Source organism: Phodopus roborovskii, unplaced genomic scaffold (assembly GCF_943737965.1).
Source record: "Phodopus roborovskii unplaced genomic scaffold, PHOROB, whole genome shotgun sequence".
Classification (NCBI taxonomy): Eukaryota; Metazoa; Chordata; class Mammalia; order Rodentia; family Cricetidae; genus Phodopus; species Phodopus roborovskii.
The window spans coordinates 1,722,501-1,743,262 of NW_026126469.1; the positions used below are offsets into that span (position 1 = coordinate 1,722,501).

Below are 20,762 nucleotides of genomic sequence, written 5' to 3' on the forward strand. Positions count from 1 at the left end.
GAAGATGTTCAGCGGGCTGTGTGTGGGGCCTTGAGAAACTTGGTATTTGAAGACAATGACAACAAGTTGGAGGTAGCTGAACTGAATGGAGTACCTCGCCTACTCCAGGTGCTGAAGCAAACTAGAGACTTGGAGACAAAAAAGCAAATAACAGGTATTTCCCACTAAGCAGTAAGAGCCCCCAACAATGCAGTACCAGGTGCTTTATGTCATATGTTTCTCAAGTTTCCTGGAGCGGGTGAAGAATAGGCTCATTGATCTACGCCACTGTGGCTTATATCCAGAATCTGACCTTTCTTCTGAAGGAGAAAATATTCTGAAGTTTTTGCTTAAAAGTTTAAATTAGAAACTCTATACACCTATATCTAATTGTTTTTAAAACAACTTTTGACAAGATTGACAAAATGAAATTTCTACTTAACTTCACTCATAGCCAGCTTTGTGGTTTGAGAATGTGTGGGGATGTGATATTACCCTTGGTATCTCAAATATTCTAAAGGCAAATGAGAAGATGTATGTCTGTCCAAGTGTATTCAACAGTCAGCATTCTGGACCTGTGAGGAGGTGAAATGAAGAGGTCTATACATGTTTGTTGTTCAGATCTCAAAGAGCCATTCATTGTCCCTCTCTTTCTGTCACCCAGACTCTGCTTTCTATGGCCTTCATAGTTAAGTGACTTTGAAATGTAGTTATCACCAAATATTCATTAGATTTTGAGATATTATGAGGTATTAAACCTCAGTCTTACTGTCAAAGAAACTGTGGCTCAAAGAATGAAGTTATCAAAAGGTTTTAAGGATTAATAATAATAGATAACAGGGTTCTGGTAAATACTTTTTTTCTTACTGTCAGGGCTTAAACCTAGGCCCTTCGCAAGTTTGCTGCTAGACAAATCTCTTCATTTTTTTTCTATAAATTTTACTTATATATACTAGGTAAAAATACTCTATTTTTATATTTTTTTTTTAACTCTATTAGGCCCTTGTACATGCTGAGCTAGGGAAATCTAGCCCTTACTTTGATATATTAACAGTATAAACTTTATGAAGGGTAGCTTTTGACATGCTGTGTGTCCCATACAAGATTCTTCTCACATCTGCAGAAATTGACAGTGATGTTTTGTTCAGCCAACATTCAAAGCACACCTTTGGTGTTAGGCGCTGAGCCTAGAGCTGGGGAATTGTTTTGTTTTCCATCTACTCAACTAGAGCATAGACTTTGTGATAAAAGACCAAACTTTCCATTCAGATCCCAGCATTTTCTTCATGTAGCCATGAACCATTGAAAAATCAAGAATATTCTCCTCTTCATAGTCAGAAAAGACTTTTGTGAGGAAGTTGTGTCATTGTGGATCTTTAAAGGGATGGATGGCCTTGGTGGTGGTTTGAAGGAGAATAACAGCTATTCTTGGAAAAGTGAACATGACTAAAAGGGAAGGAAGTGGGAGCAAGCTTCTGGTCACATGAAGAAACCTGAAAATTAATGCTTAGATACATTGTAGCAGGGGTGATTGGGAGAATAATCCATTAAACCACATCTCTTGTACAGATGATAGACAGCTAAAGTCAAAGAACATTCTGTGATGCTGATGCCTTAGAAACCATCCAGGCACATTATAGCTGATGGAGTGCAACTGGTACTTTGGTATTTGATACAGATTGTTCTAAATTGTCCCCTTTAGCTTTAGAACAACTACATAAGTGCTTTCTGGGCCTCAGAAAGAAACCCTTGCTCTAACATAGACAAATCTACATTCTATGAAGCCTATATGTGAGTCTTCCCTTTATTGTCACTCCTCTCATTTGTCTATGACATTGGCATTTCTGATCATTATTCTTCAATGAAGATGGCAAGATCTCTTCAGTGTAAAAATCTATATTTTGCTATGTAAAATTTAGGGGAGACTTACTTAAGTAACTATATTTCCTCTGGTAGTGGGCAGTAAAACATGTGCATTAGTAGCTATGTAAGACCACATCACTGTTAGTTTGTCAGTTTTTTTTTTATATCACCACAGTTGGCCATAAATTTATGGGTAGTGGAATTCTTATAGCCCTTGTAATTGTTATATATCAAATTATCACTGACCAGGGCCTGGTTCCTTTTCTTTTCGGCTAAAATAAGAACCTATTGGTAAAAATCTGGTAGACCTACCTCAGGGGGGGAAAAAGAAAGAAAGAAAAATTGAGAAAAACTTAGGTTCAGTGAGTAAACTAAAAACTTAAACCCTAAATATTATGTTACTGAATCTGGACTCTAACCAGTAAGTGACATCTGTTCTGAGCCATGTTTTGTAGTAGCACTCATTAGATCATTGGTTTCCTAATGCCAAAATTTTGGGCTTTTAAGGATGTGTTTTGTTTACCTAGATATACAGGATAGTACTGACTGGCCTTAAACTTGCTTCATTCTCATGAGTGTCAGAATTATAAGCATATGCTATATCCAGGATAAACTTTTTTTGTTGTTTTTCTTTGTAGTTCAGGCTGTCCTGGAACACACTTTATAGACCAGGCTGGCCTCAAATCAAGTGCTGGGATTAAACCACTGCCTGACTAGAATTTTTTTTTAATTGTCTACACAAAAGCAGGGCTCTGATCCCAAAGGGGGTGAGAGTAGTTCTCCCTGAGCCAGATATAACTGACATCTCCTGCGACCCAAATAGTGTTACTCCAAATGTTCCAACGTGATAATGACTTCATAAAACTTTGATAGTAACAGAACAAGCCATAAATCAAGGTATTTGCTAAACACATTGGTGTAAACATCAGGTAGGTGGGTTAATGCTAAATAAAGAAGTCTGGAAATCTTAGATACTATCTGATGACATTTTTAGTCTTTGAGTTGGTAGAAGCTAGGGTCTATTTGTATATTCCTGAAGGATTTTAACTAAGCCTCAGGGATTTTTGGCCATACACAGTATTTAATGATGGGCTATTAATAACAGGCTATTAATAAAGGGACTAAAGATCACTCAAAATAATTTGGCTCCTAACTCACCAACATCATTGAAATTTTAATCAGTTTCATAGGATATTTAATACAGATGTGGATCCTCTCAGGAAGTTACATTCAGAAATGTGAATTCTTGTCATCCATTTTGAGATTTTGATACAGCGAGTCTGGAGTGTAGTTCAGATTCTGGTCTTCCACTGAGTTCCTTTGGAAACTTTCAGTCTAACATAAACTTAAGGATCAAAATCTTTGTCAACATTTCAGTAGGAAGTGAGATAATTTTTTACTGACCCCAGTTATAAAGCTGGGTCTTTTAAGTAGATCTTTATGTTTTCTACAGAGTGGTCCCCCAAAATTTTCCTCCTTAAAATTTCAGTTGGTGATTCTGGCTTTGCCAGAAGAATACAGGAGGTATTCTTCATCCATTTAATGCAGCCTTTCTTAGGGATTGCAACAAACATTCCATGTATAGTAGCCCTAATAGCCTTAAGCTTTGTGCTAAATAGCCCTATTTCTAGTTGAGAATGCGCAGAAAGGTATGTACATGAGTGGATAGTTCTGGTGTTACACCAGTGTTATTTTTTTTTTTTAATTACATCAAACTTCCTAAACTATATACTTCTGTAGAATATAATGTAGCATGCTAAGCTAAAAGAATATATATTGACTGTTAAAGGAAAATTCCATTCCCTTTGTTTTAAGTAATACTCTTTGGTTTTTATATAAGATATACTATGAGTACTTTGTGGGGTTCTTTGTAGAAAGAGGAAACTTAATTGTGCGTCAGATTTTTAAGCCACTGGCAGGCAGAGAAGTTGATTTGTTTGCTTACTTTGAACTTAGGGAAGTCCCATCCATCTACTCTCACCCCCTCTCCTTCTCATTTTCTCTCCTTTTCTTTCATAGCTTAGTAACCAACACTCAACCTCAGGCCTGCCTGTACATTGTCTCCAACTACCTTCTGAGTTTTATTCTCTCTGTCCCTCTTCCAGGGCCTCTTAAGATGAAGTGAGAGGGATGAAGCCATTGTATTGCAGAACCCACGGCTGAGACACTGCTCCCGACTAATCCCAAATACTAGTTTGATCAGGAAAAGACTTCCTACAGTCCAGAAATCCTGTTCTCACCAGACATCAGTCCTACCGTGACCATATCTAACGGAAGCTTGTGTAGGCTACGTGAAAATCTGGTTGCTGTTTCAAAACTTAACTATTATGCACAACCAAAGCAAACTGTTTAAGCCCAAAACTTTAGGCCTAATGTGTTTTATTGATTGGACCAAATGCACATAGTGTGGAATAATTACAAACTTTTGACTAAGTAGACCATTGGTTCAGTCATTAAAATCAAGGGAGATGGTGCCACCTATCATAAAGTAGAGACCCTATAATGTCTATGCTTTCACTGTGGTCCATTACTGACTGGAAGGGTGGAAGAGCATACGATAGGAAAGGAAGAGTCACCCTTCTGTTTTCCAGCCTTCCTTTACCCTTTCCTGGATGGCAGTGAGTTGGAGCAACCTATTAGGGAACAAAAGACAGCAAGGCAATGTTACACATGGCCAAAACCATTATCACAGCAAAGTCGGGTTATAGTTCCTCCATGGAGAAGTATTTGGGTACCAGAACTACATTTTATAAAATCTTACATGTATATGTGATTTTCTGTTATCTTTCAGCATCAAGCTCCAGTTTCTATGTGTAAATGCCCTAAAAATCCTGGTATTTTATTATTTTAATTTTTCCTGGTTGGCTATACAACCTTTCCCTTTAATGATGGCATCAATGGGAAAGTGAAAGATGTATTTTCAGTGCTCTTTGTCTTTTACTACCAAACTCTAAAAGATGAATAAGTGATGTTTAGCAAAGAGGGCTCAAATTCCATCATTCAGCAGCAGTTGGTAAACATTAGCTAAAAATGTTGATCAACCCACTGCAGTGGAATAGAGAAAAGCATTCTGCAGGCACTCTTTCCGTGAATGGGACAGAAAATAGCAAGTCAAGTTTACAGGTATTGAGGAACAGCAGTTAGGAACATTGCTTGCTTCCCTATGTTTCCTGGGAAGAAAAACAAAATCCTTTAAACTATTGAAATAGTAGTTATAGGACAGCTTTTTCTCACCTCCATGTTAGTGAACCCAGAGTATGTTATCCCAGTGGGTCAGCTTTGTAGTAGTGTCTGTAAAATAAATAGCAACAAAAGCTTAAGTATGCTTGGTTACTTTTCTTACTGTTGAGAAAAAATACCAAACAAAAGTAATTTAAGGTAGTTTATTTGGGCTCAGGGCATCAGTCCATCGTGATGGGAATGGAGTGATGGAGCTGCTTCTTCACATGGTGGAAAACACAGAGAAGGAAAGAACAAGAGATAATAATCCACTAATGACCTGCCCCTGTGACCTACTTCCTCCAGCCAGCCTCCCAAAATGGGAGGTGAGCTTCAAAACATGACAGTGTGGGGGTATTTCAGACTCATACTATTTTATTCACACTCCTTGTTAATTTGATTCTGCATGATTTTACATATTAAGGAATAGATACTTGTTCTTAGGAATCAGTTTTTATTAGCATCACCTGAGTTCCAGACAGGTTCACACCCTGCATCCTTTTTTTAAAGTATCCACCCATAGTCATGAAGCTGGTGGCCTGGCCTTGCGTGTTGAGCATCATTCTCATTGTAGCTATTTTCTAGGTTTGCTCTGGAACTTGTCCTCTAGTGACAAACTCAAGCATCTCATGATAACAGAAGCCTTGCTCACCCTGACAGAGAGTGTCATCATCCCCTTCTCAGGGTGGCCTGAAGGAGACTATCCCAAAGCAAATGGCTTGCTGGATTTTGATATATTCTACAATGTCACTGGATGCCTAAGGTAATGCCTCCTAATACCCCACCTCCCCCCCCAACCCCCGTTTTGGGTAGAAGGTATAACTAAACTAACCACTCAATTTATGTACCCAAAAAGAAGTAAAAATACATTCTATTTTGGATCCTTTCTGTAATTATGCAGTTTAGTTTTGACAAATTCTGCTTGATTGGTAGCTGAGGAAATTTATTATAGTAAAATGTCTCTGCCTAGTGAATCACACTAATATATACCTGTCTTCATCAGGGTCACCACTGCTGTGAAGAAACACTATGACAAAAAATCAAATTGAGGGGTGGGATTATTTGGTTTACACTTGTTTGTCATAGAAGGCAGTCAGGACAGGAACTCAAGCAGAGCAGGGTCCTAGAGGCAAGAGCTGATGCAAAGAGCATGGAGGGGTGCTGCTTAATAGCTTGTTCATTATAGCTTGCTCAGCCTGCTTTCTTACAGGGATGGCACCACCCACAATGAACTGGGGTATAACTGGACATTCCTCTCCCGCCTGCCCATTCCCAAAAAAATACTGGTCTATTAGCTTGGCCTATTAGCTCAGGCTTATTATCAACTAGCTCTTACAACTAAATTAACCCATTTCTGTTAGTCTATATTTTACCACGAGGCTTGTAGTTTGTTATCTGACACCTTGCTTCTCCAGTAGCTGCTGGCATCTCTCAGACTCTGCCCTTCTTCTCCTGTATCCTTGCTTAGATTTCCCACCTGGTTCTATTCTGTCTGGCTATTGGCCAGATTAGTTTCTTTATTAACCAATGGTAATAAAACATATTTGCATCATACAGAAGGACATCCCACATCACTGGGGCCTCCCCCATCAATCACTAATTAAGAAAACGCCCTACAAGCTTGCCTACAGCCTGATCTTATGGAAGCATTTTCTCAGTTGAGGCTCCTTCCTTTCCTGTGATTCTAGCTGTGCCAAGTTGACAGAAAACCAGCCAATACAATAGCAAATATCACTTTTATTTAAAACATTGTATTCACTACTGAGGATTATACAAAGGATACATGAGTAAATAAATTTTCTTAATCCAAGTTTAAATAAAATAGTAAAATAAACCACAAACAAAAAAGGACTAGTCATCAAGTATTTGGAGAAAGTGAATAAACAAATGAAATATGTGGAAAACTGGAACAATCAGTTCTGTAAGAGCGAAGGGCTAAGGCTCAAGAGTATTACTCAGCATGTGCAATTACTTAGGCTGAAGGAACCCTCAGGGATGAAGCCTGGAGTAGAAAGTCATCAAACCGAAGCTTGAAACATCGTCTAAGAACAGGTTGCCACATCACTGGGAGTGACACAAAGGAGTTAATTAGCTGGTGTCCCCTATTAAACCCACTGAGTCAGAAATGGATTTAAGAAGAAAAATACGGTAGTAACAGGAAAGTTACATTGAGAAGATGATATTAGACTGTAGCACGAATTCTAGTTGGTATTAATAGAAACCAAAGTCAGGTGTTAGGGGGAAAGCTGAAAGATCAGAGAAGCAAAGCAGCCAATCACTAGAGAGTTCCTATCTCTACCAAGGCTCCTATCCTTACCTTCTCTGACTGACTTAGCTCCTGTCTCCTCCTGCCTTGTATTCCTCTCTAGTGCTGGGATTAAAGGCATGTACCACCACCACCCAGCTTCTGTGGCTAGCTAACTAGTATGGTTGCTGGGATTAAAGGTGTGTGCCACCACTGCCTTTGATCTTCAGGAAAGATTTATTTGTTAGATCATAAACAAAGTATCTCTAGACTAGTAGTGGGTGGTAAAATCCAAGTCAGTAAATGGAAACAACTATGAGTGTTTCTTGATGTTTAGATGCTGGAGTATTTTATTAACATCCATTGGGACTGAGATTGATAACAGTATTTTGATTGGTTGCAGTTTTCTATAGTGGTCTCCATCTGTTGCAAAGAGAATTTCCTTCATGAGAAGTGAAGACTATACCTATCTATATGTATGAGGACAAATGCTGATAGATTGTTATTTGGGATTATGCTGGTTTAATAAAGTGGTATTCATAGGTTTTTCTCCAAGATCTGTGACTTCACTATCCCTGGATAATTAGCTAGGTTGCCAATAGCAGACATGTTTCCCCTGTTGTTGGCCAGAGCTTAAGTCTAATTAGAGAGGATACTACCAAGGTTGGATACTACCAAGGTGTGCATGCCTCTACTGTTCCTGTGGAGTTATTGTGCCGTGCTGGTCATTGATGTGGTACACAGGCATCATAGCTGGGTAGGACTCTTGATTGCCTCCATCCTTTGGAAACTTTCATAGTGCCTTCTGGTGCCATGAAAGCTACTCCTCAGGGAGGAAACATTCAGGGTTCTCTGTGCCCTGTTTTTGAAAGTCATGATGTTTTCAGAAGTAGGAACTTAATTCACCTCAGAGTGGCAACCAAGGGCAATAACAATAGGCCACATGTTTTGGAAGTCTCTTAAACAGCCATGACTATCAACTAAAGAGGACTTCTTGTGTCTTGTATTAGTTTTATTAGGTGGTGTTTGGCTCTACCAGGGAACATTGGCAGCTCAAATGAGAAAAGTTCATTAAAATTATAAGTGTATATGTAAATATGTGCATAGAATTCCATTTTGCTATGTATTTTTGAGATTGTATTTTAATTACAACATTTCTATCTTCCCTTTCCTCCTTCCAAACTTTAACATACACTCCTCCCCCTCTCTTTCAAATTTATGGTCTCTTTTTTCATCAACTTATTACATATATATTTTTTTCCTCAATATAACCTGTTGAATCCAGATGCATTTGGCACTGAACAACCAATTTGTGTGCTCTTCCATGCGGAATGTTACCTCTCCCACTTCTGGCTTTACTCAGTTGCCTGTATGTCTTTGTATAGGGCTAAGGCCTCAGGGGCTCTGACCTGTGCAATTTGGCAAGTTCGTAGGTATTTGGATGCCATGCTACTAAAACTTTATGGGTGTAGCTGTAAATATGATATTACTAGAATCTCATGGAAAGTCACTGATCCTCTGGCTGTTATAATCTCTTTGTCTCCTCTTCTACAGTGTTCCTTGAACCTTAGGTGTGAGAATGTTTTGTAGTTGTATCCATTGGGCTGAACTCCACAACTCACCATATTAATTGATTGTGGTTTTCTGTAGTCATCTCTGTTGGTTGTTTTTGCTGCAGCTAATGCCTAAGAAACACAAACATGAGACTCAGCGCCCACGTGGAGTTTATTGAGAGAGGGGAGAGAAAGAGGGGGTAGCTGGTGGCCAACCAAAAGCAGGAGAGAGAGAGAGGGAGGGAACAGAGAGGGACCAGAGAGAGAGAGCAGAGAGAGAGCAGAGAGAGAGAAGCACTTAGAGTGCTTGCTTTAAAAGAGGCTTGTGCATGCATAACTGAGTCCTCTGGCCACCAGGTAAAGGTGAAGTAGCAATGACATGGCTATGAGCATTCTGCCCATCGTCGGGGCGGGGGTCAGCTGGCTGCTAGTTCCTAACATTCCCACCTCTTATTGTTATTAAAAAAGGTGGGGGTTGGGCGTGGCAGGTTAGGGAACAAGGACGTTGAGTTCTGGAGACTGCTTCCTGCTGAATTGGGGGCGTAGATTGTCTGTGGGGGATCCTAGAAGGCTGGGGTGCTGCCACATCTTGGTGGCTGGTTGTTTCATCACAGTTCTGACTGTATGGGGCTCTGGCGTCTCTTTGAGACCTGGCAAGATGTTAGCAGAACAGAGGACAAGGTTAGGCTTTTTTCTCTTAGGTCTTAGTACTTAATGGGAGAAGTGTGAGGTGGGGGAGGGGCTCCCAAGGGGGTCCCGGGACAAGGGAAGGAAGTCCTGAGGCCAGGAAAAAGGTGATTTATTTGGAGTGAATCTGACCTGTAAATGGATCCAATTCAGCTCCCTGGAACTTAAAAGAATCCTTTGAGTTTGTGAAAACATAAATATTGAGACACATTAGCAGCATACTCATGTTAGAAAAGATTTGGCTGAAAGAATTAACACATGCAGCTGGCAGATTTTTAGCACAATGAAAAGCACCTTAATTGTGAGCTTATAGTTACAGTTATGATCATATAGTGGCATAGTATGGTGTTTAATACTGTTAAAACTTTATTGATTAATGTTAAGACTATAAACAGTAGCAACCTTAAAATACCCATTTTTGAAATCTGTTTTGAAACAATTGGAGCCTTGGCTGCTGCTTTAAGCTGGCAAAGCTACCAGTCATCAAAAGCATCAGAGTTCTTGAGAAGGATAAAATTCTACCTGAGTGATTAGAGTAACAGAGACTTACTAGCTGGCAGCATGGACAGCCACCCCAGGTCCTCTACAGTTGTTGATGTCAGAGACTTTTAAGGACATCTGCCTTCTGCTGATGGCACGAGACCTGTGGATTAGGAGCTTTTGGAAGACTTACCTACCATTGGCCCAAGCAACGTGGAGAAAGTCAATTCCACTGCCCTCTTGTCCACGGTCCTTAGAGCCCTTTGCAGCAGTTGAGATGAAAGGCAGGATTGCTCCGTAGCTAGCGTTGCCACTTTTGTGGGTGGAACTTCTTTCAGTGTCCATCAGTCTTTTTGGAGGAAATGGGTGGTGCCAGCAGCTGGCCTGTCTGTCTGTTATAAAAGCTTTTTAATGAAACATTTTAAATGCCATATTCTCTAGATCTCTGAGCATTTGAGGGCTGTCTGACTGTCTAGCATACCTTAGCATACAAAAATATGTCTTTAGTTACTTGCCTTAAGCACACAGGTGGCTAGGTAAGGCTTTATCCCTGTAATTAATTAATCTGTTTGGAAAACTGGATCCAAGCTGAGAGGCTGTGGAGGGATGTTTTACTCAGAGCCCTGCAGCCTGACTGTAACTGGTTTTAACTTAGTAGGTTAGACTTATACCTGTAGAGGACAAAGAGGTAGAGAAAAACTCCCTTTGATAATAGAGGCCTAACCTTTTTTTAACTTAGTAGGTTAGACTTATACCTGTAGAGGACAAAGAGGTAGAGAAAAACTCCCTTTGATAATAGAGGCCTAACCTTTATAAACAGCTCACAAGAAAGACTGGGTGGGATAAATATTTTGTTAGCTTGAAATAGACATGTATAACCTTAAATGTTTACCACCATTAAAAGGCACATAACAATTTAGAAATATTTGAGACTTAGTACAGTTGAATTTAAGTTGTATGAAGTTAGCTTACATTTACATAAATTTAAATTTAAAGTTAAATTAAATGTACAGATATATTAAACAGGACTGGGTAAAATTGAGAAGACTAGTATGTGAAGCTATGTATGACATAGTGAAAAAAGAAATTAGAGACAAAGAATAAAGAATAAAGCAAATAAAAGAATAAAAGCAAGGTAAATGAAGTACAGGTTCTGCTGGTGGCAGAAGCTGGCTAGACTACATCTGCCTAGGTGGCTGGTATAGCAGAGGGAAGAACCATGGGAGGTGAGGCTAGGCCACGTGGTCAAGACGGTGGCTGCCATAAACATATCCCCAACAGCTGGCAGAAATCATAAAGTTTTAAGATAAAATTTTATCTTGAGTAGATGCTGCCTCAGCCCAGGCTATTGCTCTGAGACAGGCTGCAGCTGCGGCGGGCAGGAGAGTTTTAATGTGGCAGGAAGAGAACAGAAATAAGTTTAGGGTAAGAGATTATTTAGCAGAGAGATAGAAAAAACTCCTTCCATCTACCTGTTCGCTGGCAGTAATTTGAAAGATCCAGTAAAATGTCAGGATCTAGAGAGCCGTTACGCGGCCAATTTGAATTATTTTCTAGGGTATATCAGTACAAAGGTAAATAAGACTGGGTGCCTTAACTAGTGGCATCTATCAGGCATCCCAGTGTGATGAGTGGTGAGGGGTATTTCCTTAGTTGGTTTATTCCCCATGGGTAGAGCAGAAAGTGACCATGCAGTCTTGGAACTCGTCAGCTCAAGAGTGTGGCCACACTGTAAGTGAGAATGGCAGAGCGTTATTTGAAGCTCATCAGCCCGAATACGTTGCCAGGGCCAACAGAGGGACTCAGCAGTCCCAGAACAGAGCAGATATACCGCCCCGGGCGGTATGTCTTCCACCCATGAGGAATGTACCTGACCTTAGGCCATGTCATTGCTACTTCAGCTTTACCTGGTGGCCAGAGGACTCAGTTATGCATGCACAAGCCTCTTTTAAAGCAAGCACTCTAAGTGCTTCTCTCTCTGCTCTCTCTCTCTGGTCTCTCTCTCTGGTCCCTCTCTGTCCCCCCCCCTCCTGCTTTTGGTTGGCCACCAGCTACCCCCTCTTTCTCTCCCCTCTCTCAATAAACTCCACGTGGGCGCTGAGTCTCGTGTTTGTGTTTCTTAGGCATTAGCTGCAGCAAAAGAACAACAATCTCCATCTGTTGGTAAGAGAAGTTTCCTTAATGAGGAGTGAAGACTACATTTACCTGTGAATATAAGGACAAATGTTTATAGATTGGTGTTAGGTTTTATGCTGAATTAGTAAATTAGTGGTATAAATTCTCCTCCAGTAACTAACCATCACTTCACTGGCACTGATTAGGTAGCTATGGTTCCAGTATCAGACATGATTTTCCTCTTGTTGAGTGAGTCTTAAGTCCAATTAGAGAGCCATTGGTATGTGTGCCACTACTGCATCCAAAGGCTTATCTTGTCTTGCTTGTGATTGATGTGGTCCATAGACATCATAGCTAATTGGGACTTTTTGTAGCCCCTTTCCTCTGGAAGCATGCATGGTACCTCAGTGAAGGTTCATTCAGATCATCCAGTTTAGGGGTCTTTGGACCCTGTTTCTGAAGTATATGATGTTTTCAGCTATAGGGACTTAGCTTCTACCACATGAGGTAACCAAGGGCAACAACAATGGGCTATATGTTTAGATTGTCTCTCAGACAGCCCTAGTCAACAACTCAAAAAAAAAAAAAAAAAAAAAAAAAGGCGATTCTCATGTCCTATGTTCGGGTCTTTGTTAGGTGGTCTTTGGCTCATGAAGGAAAAGCCATCAGCTCAGATGAGGAAAGTTCAATATCCTGAATTACATAGGTTTTTGTTTTAAGATAAGTAGTTAATAGTATGAGTCCTGTGGCTTTTTCAGCCATCCATACTGCTGTTTTACCTCTCTTCTTCCCCCTTCCCTAAGGAGCCCCTCCTTTCCTATTTCCCTGTTTAGACCAATTTTATCTCACTATTCTCCTTTATACTCCTCCCCCCTTTTTTATTTACCTTCCTCACTCGCCTTAAAGACCCCCCCCCTTTCCTGTTTTCCTGATCACATCATCTTATATCCTCCTTTTGCTCTCTCTCTATTGCTTCCTAACTCCTTGTCCTGGCAATGGTCCTTTCCCAGTTTCTGCAGTTATTTCAGACTATGTACTACATCTGAAAATTGGAGCTAGGAGCCCCCAGTGACAGAGAACATGTGATAGTTTTCTTTTTGGGTCCAGGCTACCTCATATGATCTTTTCTAGTTATATCCATTTACCTGCAAAATTCATAATTTCATTTTCTCTATACCTGAATAGGTACTCCAGAGTGTAGATACACACACACACACACACACACACACACACACACACACACACATATATATATATATATATATATATATATATATCATTCTTAGTATCCATTCATAGATTTGAAGGACATTTAGGTTGTTTCCATGGCTATTGTGACTAGCATAGCAATGAGTAAATACTTATCTCAGGAGTAGGATATCACCATATGCCAAGGAATGTTTATAGCTGCCTCAATGGTAGATTTATTCTTAGCTCTTTGCAATTACTCTACACTGGTTTCCATAGTGTCTCAATCCCACCAACACTGTATGGGGTTCCCTTTTCCCCACATCCCTTGCAGCATTTGTCATCAGCTGATCAGTTGATCTTTGCCATTATAACTATTCGTCTTCTGTGAATATTTGGTAGAATTTGCTGTGAATCCATCTGGCCCTGAACTTTTTGTCTTGTTTTTATTGGAAGACTTTTTATTACTGTTTCAATTTCCTCTCTTTTTACAGGTCTGTCTGGTTGTTGATTTCTTGGTTTAATTTTGGTGGATTGACTGGATCTCTTTTTGTTTATTTGTTTGGATTTTCCAGCTTCATGGAGCACAGATTTTAAAATTAGTCTTTGGTGTTCATTTTAATGTTTCCCTGTTTATTTCTGATTGTGTTAATTTTGATCATTTCTTTCATTAGTTGGGCCAAGGGCCTGTTGATCTTTTCTATCTTCAATAACCAGCTATTAGATTCCTTTGTGTGTGTGTGTGTGTGTGTGTATGTGTGTGTGTGTGTGTGTGTGTGGCTTTCTTTGCTTCGTCCCTCCATATCCACCCTCCACCCTAGCAACACTCCCTTCCACAAAAAAAAAAAAAAAAAAAAAAAAAAAAAAAAACTTGCCTTGGAAGCCATGGTGTGTCACACAGTGTAACCTTCTCCCCAAACAGCTTTACTTGCAAAATGTTCATTGCAATGAGTCATTGGATTGGTTCAAGGCCTCTGGTTTCTGCTACACTACCCACACTGGATTTTCACTGGGACTCCTCCCAGATAAGCTGTTGTTGCTCTGTGTCATGGAGATCCTGCAGCTTAGGTTCAGTAGGACTGGTCCCTTTCATGTGCAGTTTATGGATGGGGCAGATGTTGGGACAGGCCAACTCAAAACCCTGGATCTGGGCTTGGGTGATAGCTGAGTTGGTCAGGCCACCCACTCTTCTGCACCTGAACCACCAGGGTAAGTTCTCCGCTTTGCCCAGGTGATCAGGGGTGGGACTGGCTCCCCTGTGCTCACACCATCAGAGCCAGATCTCCAGCATTGCCCTGACAAGAGGCCAGGCCAGCTCACCCAAGTATTAAAGCTGGCAGGGGGTAGGGCCCACTTTCCTGTGCCCAAGCCACCAGGGCCAGCTCTAATGTGATGCCCAGGCAAGGTGCAGGGTGGTGGCTCTGTATAGGGGAACCCATAAGAAGAAAGAAACTAATTTGAGAAAGGTGACTTGTCCCACCTTCTTGGGCCTTAACCACTGGCTGTCCTTTGTTCTTGCTCTTATCTAACTCTATCATTGTTCTTTGAGTACTGCTCAAGATAGCTGTTTAGATTTCTGGGATTTCAAAGGGGTGAGGGATCTAGTTTTGTTCAATAGAATGTATAGATGAAGTAATAAAGACATTGTATCCGGCAAGGAAGTGTGGTGACATTTGTAATTACTTGTTCAATATTGCTTTGGGTTGTTGTTGCTCTTTCATGCTTTTATATACAATTTGAGATTATTTTTTTCTATGTGAATTTTCAGTAGCATTGCATTGAAATTGCTGACTACTATTAATAGGATGGCCATTTTTATGTTATTAATTCTTTCAATCTATAAACATGGAAAGGCTTCTATAGTCTATTCATTTCTTTTCTTTGGTGTTTTAAAGTCTCCGTTATAGAGCTCTTTTGTTCCTTGGTTGAGTGAGTTTATCCTGATTGTTATTTTTCCTCCTCTTTTTTTTTTTTTTTTTTTTTTTTTTTTGGTTTTTCAAGGCAGGGTTTCTCAGCAGCTTTGGAACCAGTCTTGGAACTCACTGTATAGACCAGGCTGGTCTCAACTCACAGAGATTCTCCTGCCTCTGTCTTCTGAGTGCTGGGATTAAAGGTGTGTGCCACCACTGCCCAGCACTTGGTTGTCATTTTTTGAGGTTACTATGAATGTGATTGTTTTTCAGATTTCTTTCTCTGTATGTTTAGCATTGGTCCATAAGAAAGCTAAAGCTTCTGTGTATTGATTTTTGTACCCTGCCACTTGGCTGAAAAGGTTTATCGACTCGAAGAATTTTTTGGTTGAGTCTTAAGGGTCTCTCATATCATCTGCAAGCAAGAATACTTTGACTTCTTTTCCTATTTCCCTTTTATTTCTTTCATGTACTGCTCAAACTAAAATAAGACATCAAGCACAGTAATAAATAGAAGTAGAGAGGGAATATCTTCTTTCATGCCTGATCTTACTGGGAACATGGGGAGCATTTTTCTATTTAACGTAAAGTTGCTTATAAGTGTATTATATATAGCCATATTATGCTTTCTTCATCCCTAGACTTTCCATGGCTTTTATCAAGAGGGAATGTTTGATTTTGTCAAAAGCCTTTTCTTCATCTATTGAGATTATCACAATGTTTTTCTTTGAGTCCATTTATATGATTATTTACATTTCTTGATTGATGGTGAACCATCCCTCCATCTATAAGGTAAAGCCAGCTGTTCATGATAAAGGATCTTTATGATGTGATATCAAATTCAGTTTGCAAGAATTTTGTTGACAATTTTTGTATCTGTGTTTATCAGGAGAGTGGTTGATAATCTGTGTGCGTGTTTGGTGTCTATCTGGTATTGGAAGAGGATAAAATGTTGGGTTCACAAAAAGAATTCAGAGACCTTCCTTTTCTATTGCATGGATTAATCTATATTGCATATTTATTTGTATTTTATGTATTATACTTTATATAGGTAGTAATTATATTAGTTCCCTGGAGTTCCCTAGTTGGGAGACTATTTCTAATTCAGTCACTTTGCTAGTTGTGGAAATAGTAAATTATTTATTTCATCTTGGCTTAATTTTGGCATGTCATATGAATCTAGAAATTTATTCATGTCTTAAAATTTCCAATTTAGTGAGGTAAAATTCTTTTAATTTTATTTAATGTGTCTGAGTGTTTTGTGTGACATGCTTGTGCACCATGCACATGCCTGGTGCCCACAAAGGCCAGAAGAGGGTATCAGATCAGTTGTGACCCACCTTGTAATAAAAATCAAATCCAGGTCCTCTAGACAAGCAGCCATAGCCATCTCTCCATCCCTGAGTACACCTTTTTAAGGCCTGTCCTTATAAGGTTCTCCATTTCACCGGGATTTGTTGTAGTATCTACATATTTGTTCCTAATTTTATTAATTCTTGTTTACTTGTTTGTCACTCTTTGCTTTTAAAGTTTTATTTTTAATTATGTGTCTATGTGTGGTATCAGCTGGAATTAAAGACATTAGTGAGGACCCATCATGGTGACTAGAAACTGAGTGCAGGTCCTCTGCAAAAGCCATGCATTCTCTAAACCAATGAACTATTTCTTTAGCCCTTGTTTATCTTTTTAAAGAATCAACTCTTGCCACGCAGTGGTGGTGCACACCTTTAATCCCAGCACTCAGGAGGCAGAGACAGACAGACCTCTGTGAGTTTGAGGCCAGCCTGATCTACAGAGTGAGTTCCAGGACAGGCTCCAAAGCTACTGAGAAACCCTGTCTCAACAAACAAAACAAAAACAAAAAAGAACCAAATCTTCACTTTTCTATCATTTTAAAGTACAGTAACAATAAAAATATTAATTAATCCCAAGAACTCAGGGTTAAGACAGGAGAATCTTGAATTCCAGCATAGTCTAAAACATTAAAAATAATAGTATTTACTAACTCAAAAATTATTTTCTTGAGCTACAGCTGTTGTTAGTGTTAGACTTATGAGAAAGATGTATAAAAATTGCTGCCCTAAACTTATCAAAACAATCTGGTTCTACATTAGCCAGTGCCATTCCAGTATCTGTCATTGTTTATGTCCAACATGCTAGTTACAGAGCAAATGCTGTCTAGGCCTGGTGCTGTACCTCTCATGTCAGCATTCAGGAGAATGAAGAAGGAAGAAGGAAGATTTTATTCAAGTTCAAGATCAGTGTGGAACATGTAGTGGTTAGACTATCTCAAAACACAGGGCTGGAGATAAAGTTTTGTGGTTGCATGAGACCATGAGTTCAGTCCTCAGAACTTACAAAAAATAAAATAAAATTGATTTTTATTTTAAAAGAGGAAAAGCATTTGCTCCTACACTGACTTAAACTTCACTTTTTCTCATTTGTCATACTGTAGTAAATTTGTCTCAATAAATGTATAATAAATACACTTTTATTATTATAGCATTCTTTTATAAATTTTATAGCAAATTTTATAACTTAAAAAACTTCCATTTTTTACTATAAATCTAGTTGAGTCAAAGGTAGCAATTTTTTGAAACAAAAGCTGTATCAATCTTGTTCTCAATTAGGTATGAGTATTTTTTTTAGATAGGATCTGATACCATCATACTACCAAACTGGCCTTGAACTCTTTCTGCAGTTGAAGGTGACCATAAGTTTCCTCCTACATATAGATGTGTACTACTCTGCCTGGGTTGTGCAGTGCTAAGGATTAAACCAGAATGTACATTACCCTAAACAGAAATACACATGTACATATCAGGACTTCCATCATGGTAGACAAGCACTCTACCATTGAGTTATATCCCCAACTCTCAAAACAGTTTCATTTAGAATATTGATGCCAGCCACTTTGAAAAAGAATGTCTCCATTTGGTTTTTTATTATGTCTGTGTGTGAGTATGTGCACATGGATACAGGTGCCCAGAGAGTCCAGAAGTGGGCATTGGATCTCTTGGAGCAGTACTTAAAGACTGCACTCTAGTTCTTTGCAAGAGCAACTGCTGAGTCATCTCTCCAGCCTCTCCATGTAATTTAAAAAATATATTCAGTTATGTCTATCTCCCCCCCACACACACACACACTATAGTGGATGTGAGTTTTTGTGCATATCTAGAAACAAGATTTGGGAGCTTTATTTCATCTGTGTCTCTTTAATTGTACATTGTCATTCTAGTTAGATTTTTCCAATATGTGGAATACAGAGTCTCTGTTTTCCCTTTCTGTTTCTGATTTTGTTAATTTGGATATTCTTTCTCTCTCTGCCTTTTGGTTAGTTTGGATAAAGATTTGTTTATTTTGTTCATTTTTTTTTTTCAAAGAACCAACTTTTTGTTTTAGGATTCTTTGTATTGTTCTCTTTGTTTCTATTTTATTGATTTCGGCCCTCAGTTTGATTATTTCCTGGCGTCTACTCCTCTTGGGTAAGTTTGCTTCTTAGGTTTGGTCTGTTCGTGGTGTCCCAGATTTCCTGGATGTTTTGTGTTAGGAATCTTTATGATTTAAAATTTTCTTTGACCAATGAATCAGTTTCCTCTATCATATCTTCAGCACCTGAGATTCTCCCTTATATTCTGTTAGTGATATTCAGTAGTTTCTGTTTGCTTACTCAGATTTTCCTTTTCTCTCAGTTTGTGTTTTCTTTATTGCTTTATTTCAGTTTTTACATCTTGAACTGTTTCCTTCGCTTATTTGATTGGCTTTTCTTTGCATTCTAAGGGATTTATTGATTTCTTCCAATTTTTGTTTGTCTTTTCCTCAGTTTCTTTAAGGGAGCTTTTCATTTTTCTCTTTGAGAACCTCTGTCATCTTTGTAAAGTTGTTTTAAAGGTTGTTTTCTTGTGCTCCAGCTGCATTGAAATGTTCAGTAGGATCACTGGGTTCTGGTGGTGCTGTATTGCCCTTTCTGTTATCAAATGTGTTTTGCCCTTTCTGTTATCAAATGTGTTCTTATACTGGTATTTAGGCATCTAGATTTGGGATGATTTTAGGTCTAGGGGTTGATTCCTGCATTTAACTTTATTAGAAGGGTGTTTTGTTCCTTTGTTTTCTGTTTCCTCTCCTGTCTTCTGGCCTAAGTGATCAAAAGTTCTGATGACTGGCAAGTCTTCAGGTCTAGTAGGTGTCTTCCCTGATGTTTGTGAGGCCTTGGATGCCTAGGTCCAGCCTCGCCTCCTATAAAGCCAAACTCGTCTTCTGAAGTTGGAGCCTAGTGGAGGGGTACTGTTCTTCTGATTGGCGTGGTCTATACCTGGGCCTACGTAATCCACGGGAGTTTAACAGAGCAGTAGGATTCCACCAGAGTTGAGGGCAGGGCCCAGCAGCCTTGCTGATGCTGACATTGGACAAGGGAGGGGCACAGGATGTGCCTTGGGGCTTAGGGTCTGGAGATTGGAGCAGCTCAGTTGGGAGACCAGTCACTCAACAGTTCTTCAGACTGTCTTCTGAAATTGCAGGACAGGGCTGGCTACGGGGAGGATGATGAGGTGGATGGGATTGGGCAGAGGAGTGGTGGGTCTTGTAGGAACAGAATCCAATGGGTGGTGGCAGTCCAGCCTAAAGCCAGGCATTCCCCACCATTTGTCTGTTGGTGGGGACTGCCTTGATTCTTTTGTTTTGTTTTTCAAGACTGGATTTCTTGTGTGACAGTCCTGCTGTCCTGGAATTTGCTTTGTAGATCAGGCTTGGCTTCAAACTCACTGAAATCCATCGCCTCTGCCCCCCAAAGTGCTGGGATGAAAGGTATGCACCATCACCGCCAGGCTTAATTTTTTTTTTTTTCTTTTTAATCTGTCAGTCTTAAAGTGTTAGTGTTGTGTATTATAAAAACTGTATTAAAATTAAAACAAAACAAACATTAAAATTATAATAAATATCTTTTTAGCTTAAGGAAGCTGAGCCCAGAGGTCATTATAGGGTAGTTGGTTAAGAGGGGACAGAGATAGCTTTGCAAGTCTCTACACAAAGCCACTGGCTCAGTTTTAGCTTTTGTATTTATCTTAGGCTGTTTTGTTCTCCTCCCTGTCACAGAGCCAAAGAACATGTCTGACCCAGGAGAGGGGTTTAAAGGACATACCAAGAAAGACACTTGCTTCAATTTGAAATGGGAGGGCTAAATGTCATATCCCAGAGTTGGCTGCTTGGCTTGAACGACACAGGAGAGTTTGGCTGCAGCCACTCTTCTGTTTTAATAGAATGGGGCTCATCAGCCCTAACAGTATCTAAGAGGGAGTTTTAGAAATTGGAAGTCTTAGCTAACAAAAACCTAATGTGCAGAAAGGAAGAGAAAGATGGGAATGGAAGCAGAAAAGAGACGTTTTGCCTTTGTGAAGTTGTCAGTGCCTGGCCACCTCGAGCAGGCACTTCCCCACATCTGCTGTGCTAGTGCCTAAAATTCCTGGCTTGGCTCCCTTTCCCTTTTGAGGGGTCACTGTACCCTGAGGAGTGGAGACTGGTCAGCTG

General features: G+C 39.6%; 1 protein-coding gene across 1 annotated transcript in view; it reads left to right on the forward strand.

Annotated features, from left to right (window-relative positions):
• Nucleotides 1–20,762, forward strand: part of Pkp2 (plakophilin 2) — a 69,378-nt gene that overhangs the window by 27,827 nt on the left and 20,789 nt on the right. Inside the window, exons 5-6 of the mRNA XM_051190996.1 lie at nucleotides 1–154; nucleotides 5,647–5,824. The exon at nucleotides 1–154 is cut by the window's left edge and continues 54 nt beyond it. Of these exons, the coding sequence (XP_051046953.1) occupies nucleotides 1–154; nucleotides 5,647–5,824 (332 nt within the window). The remainder of the gene's footprint in view (nucleotides 155–5,646; nucleotides 5,825–20,762) is intronic.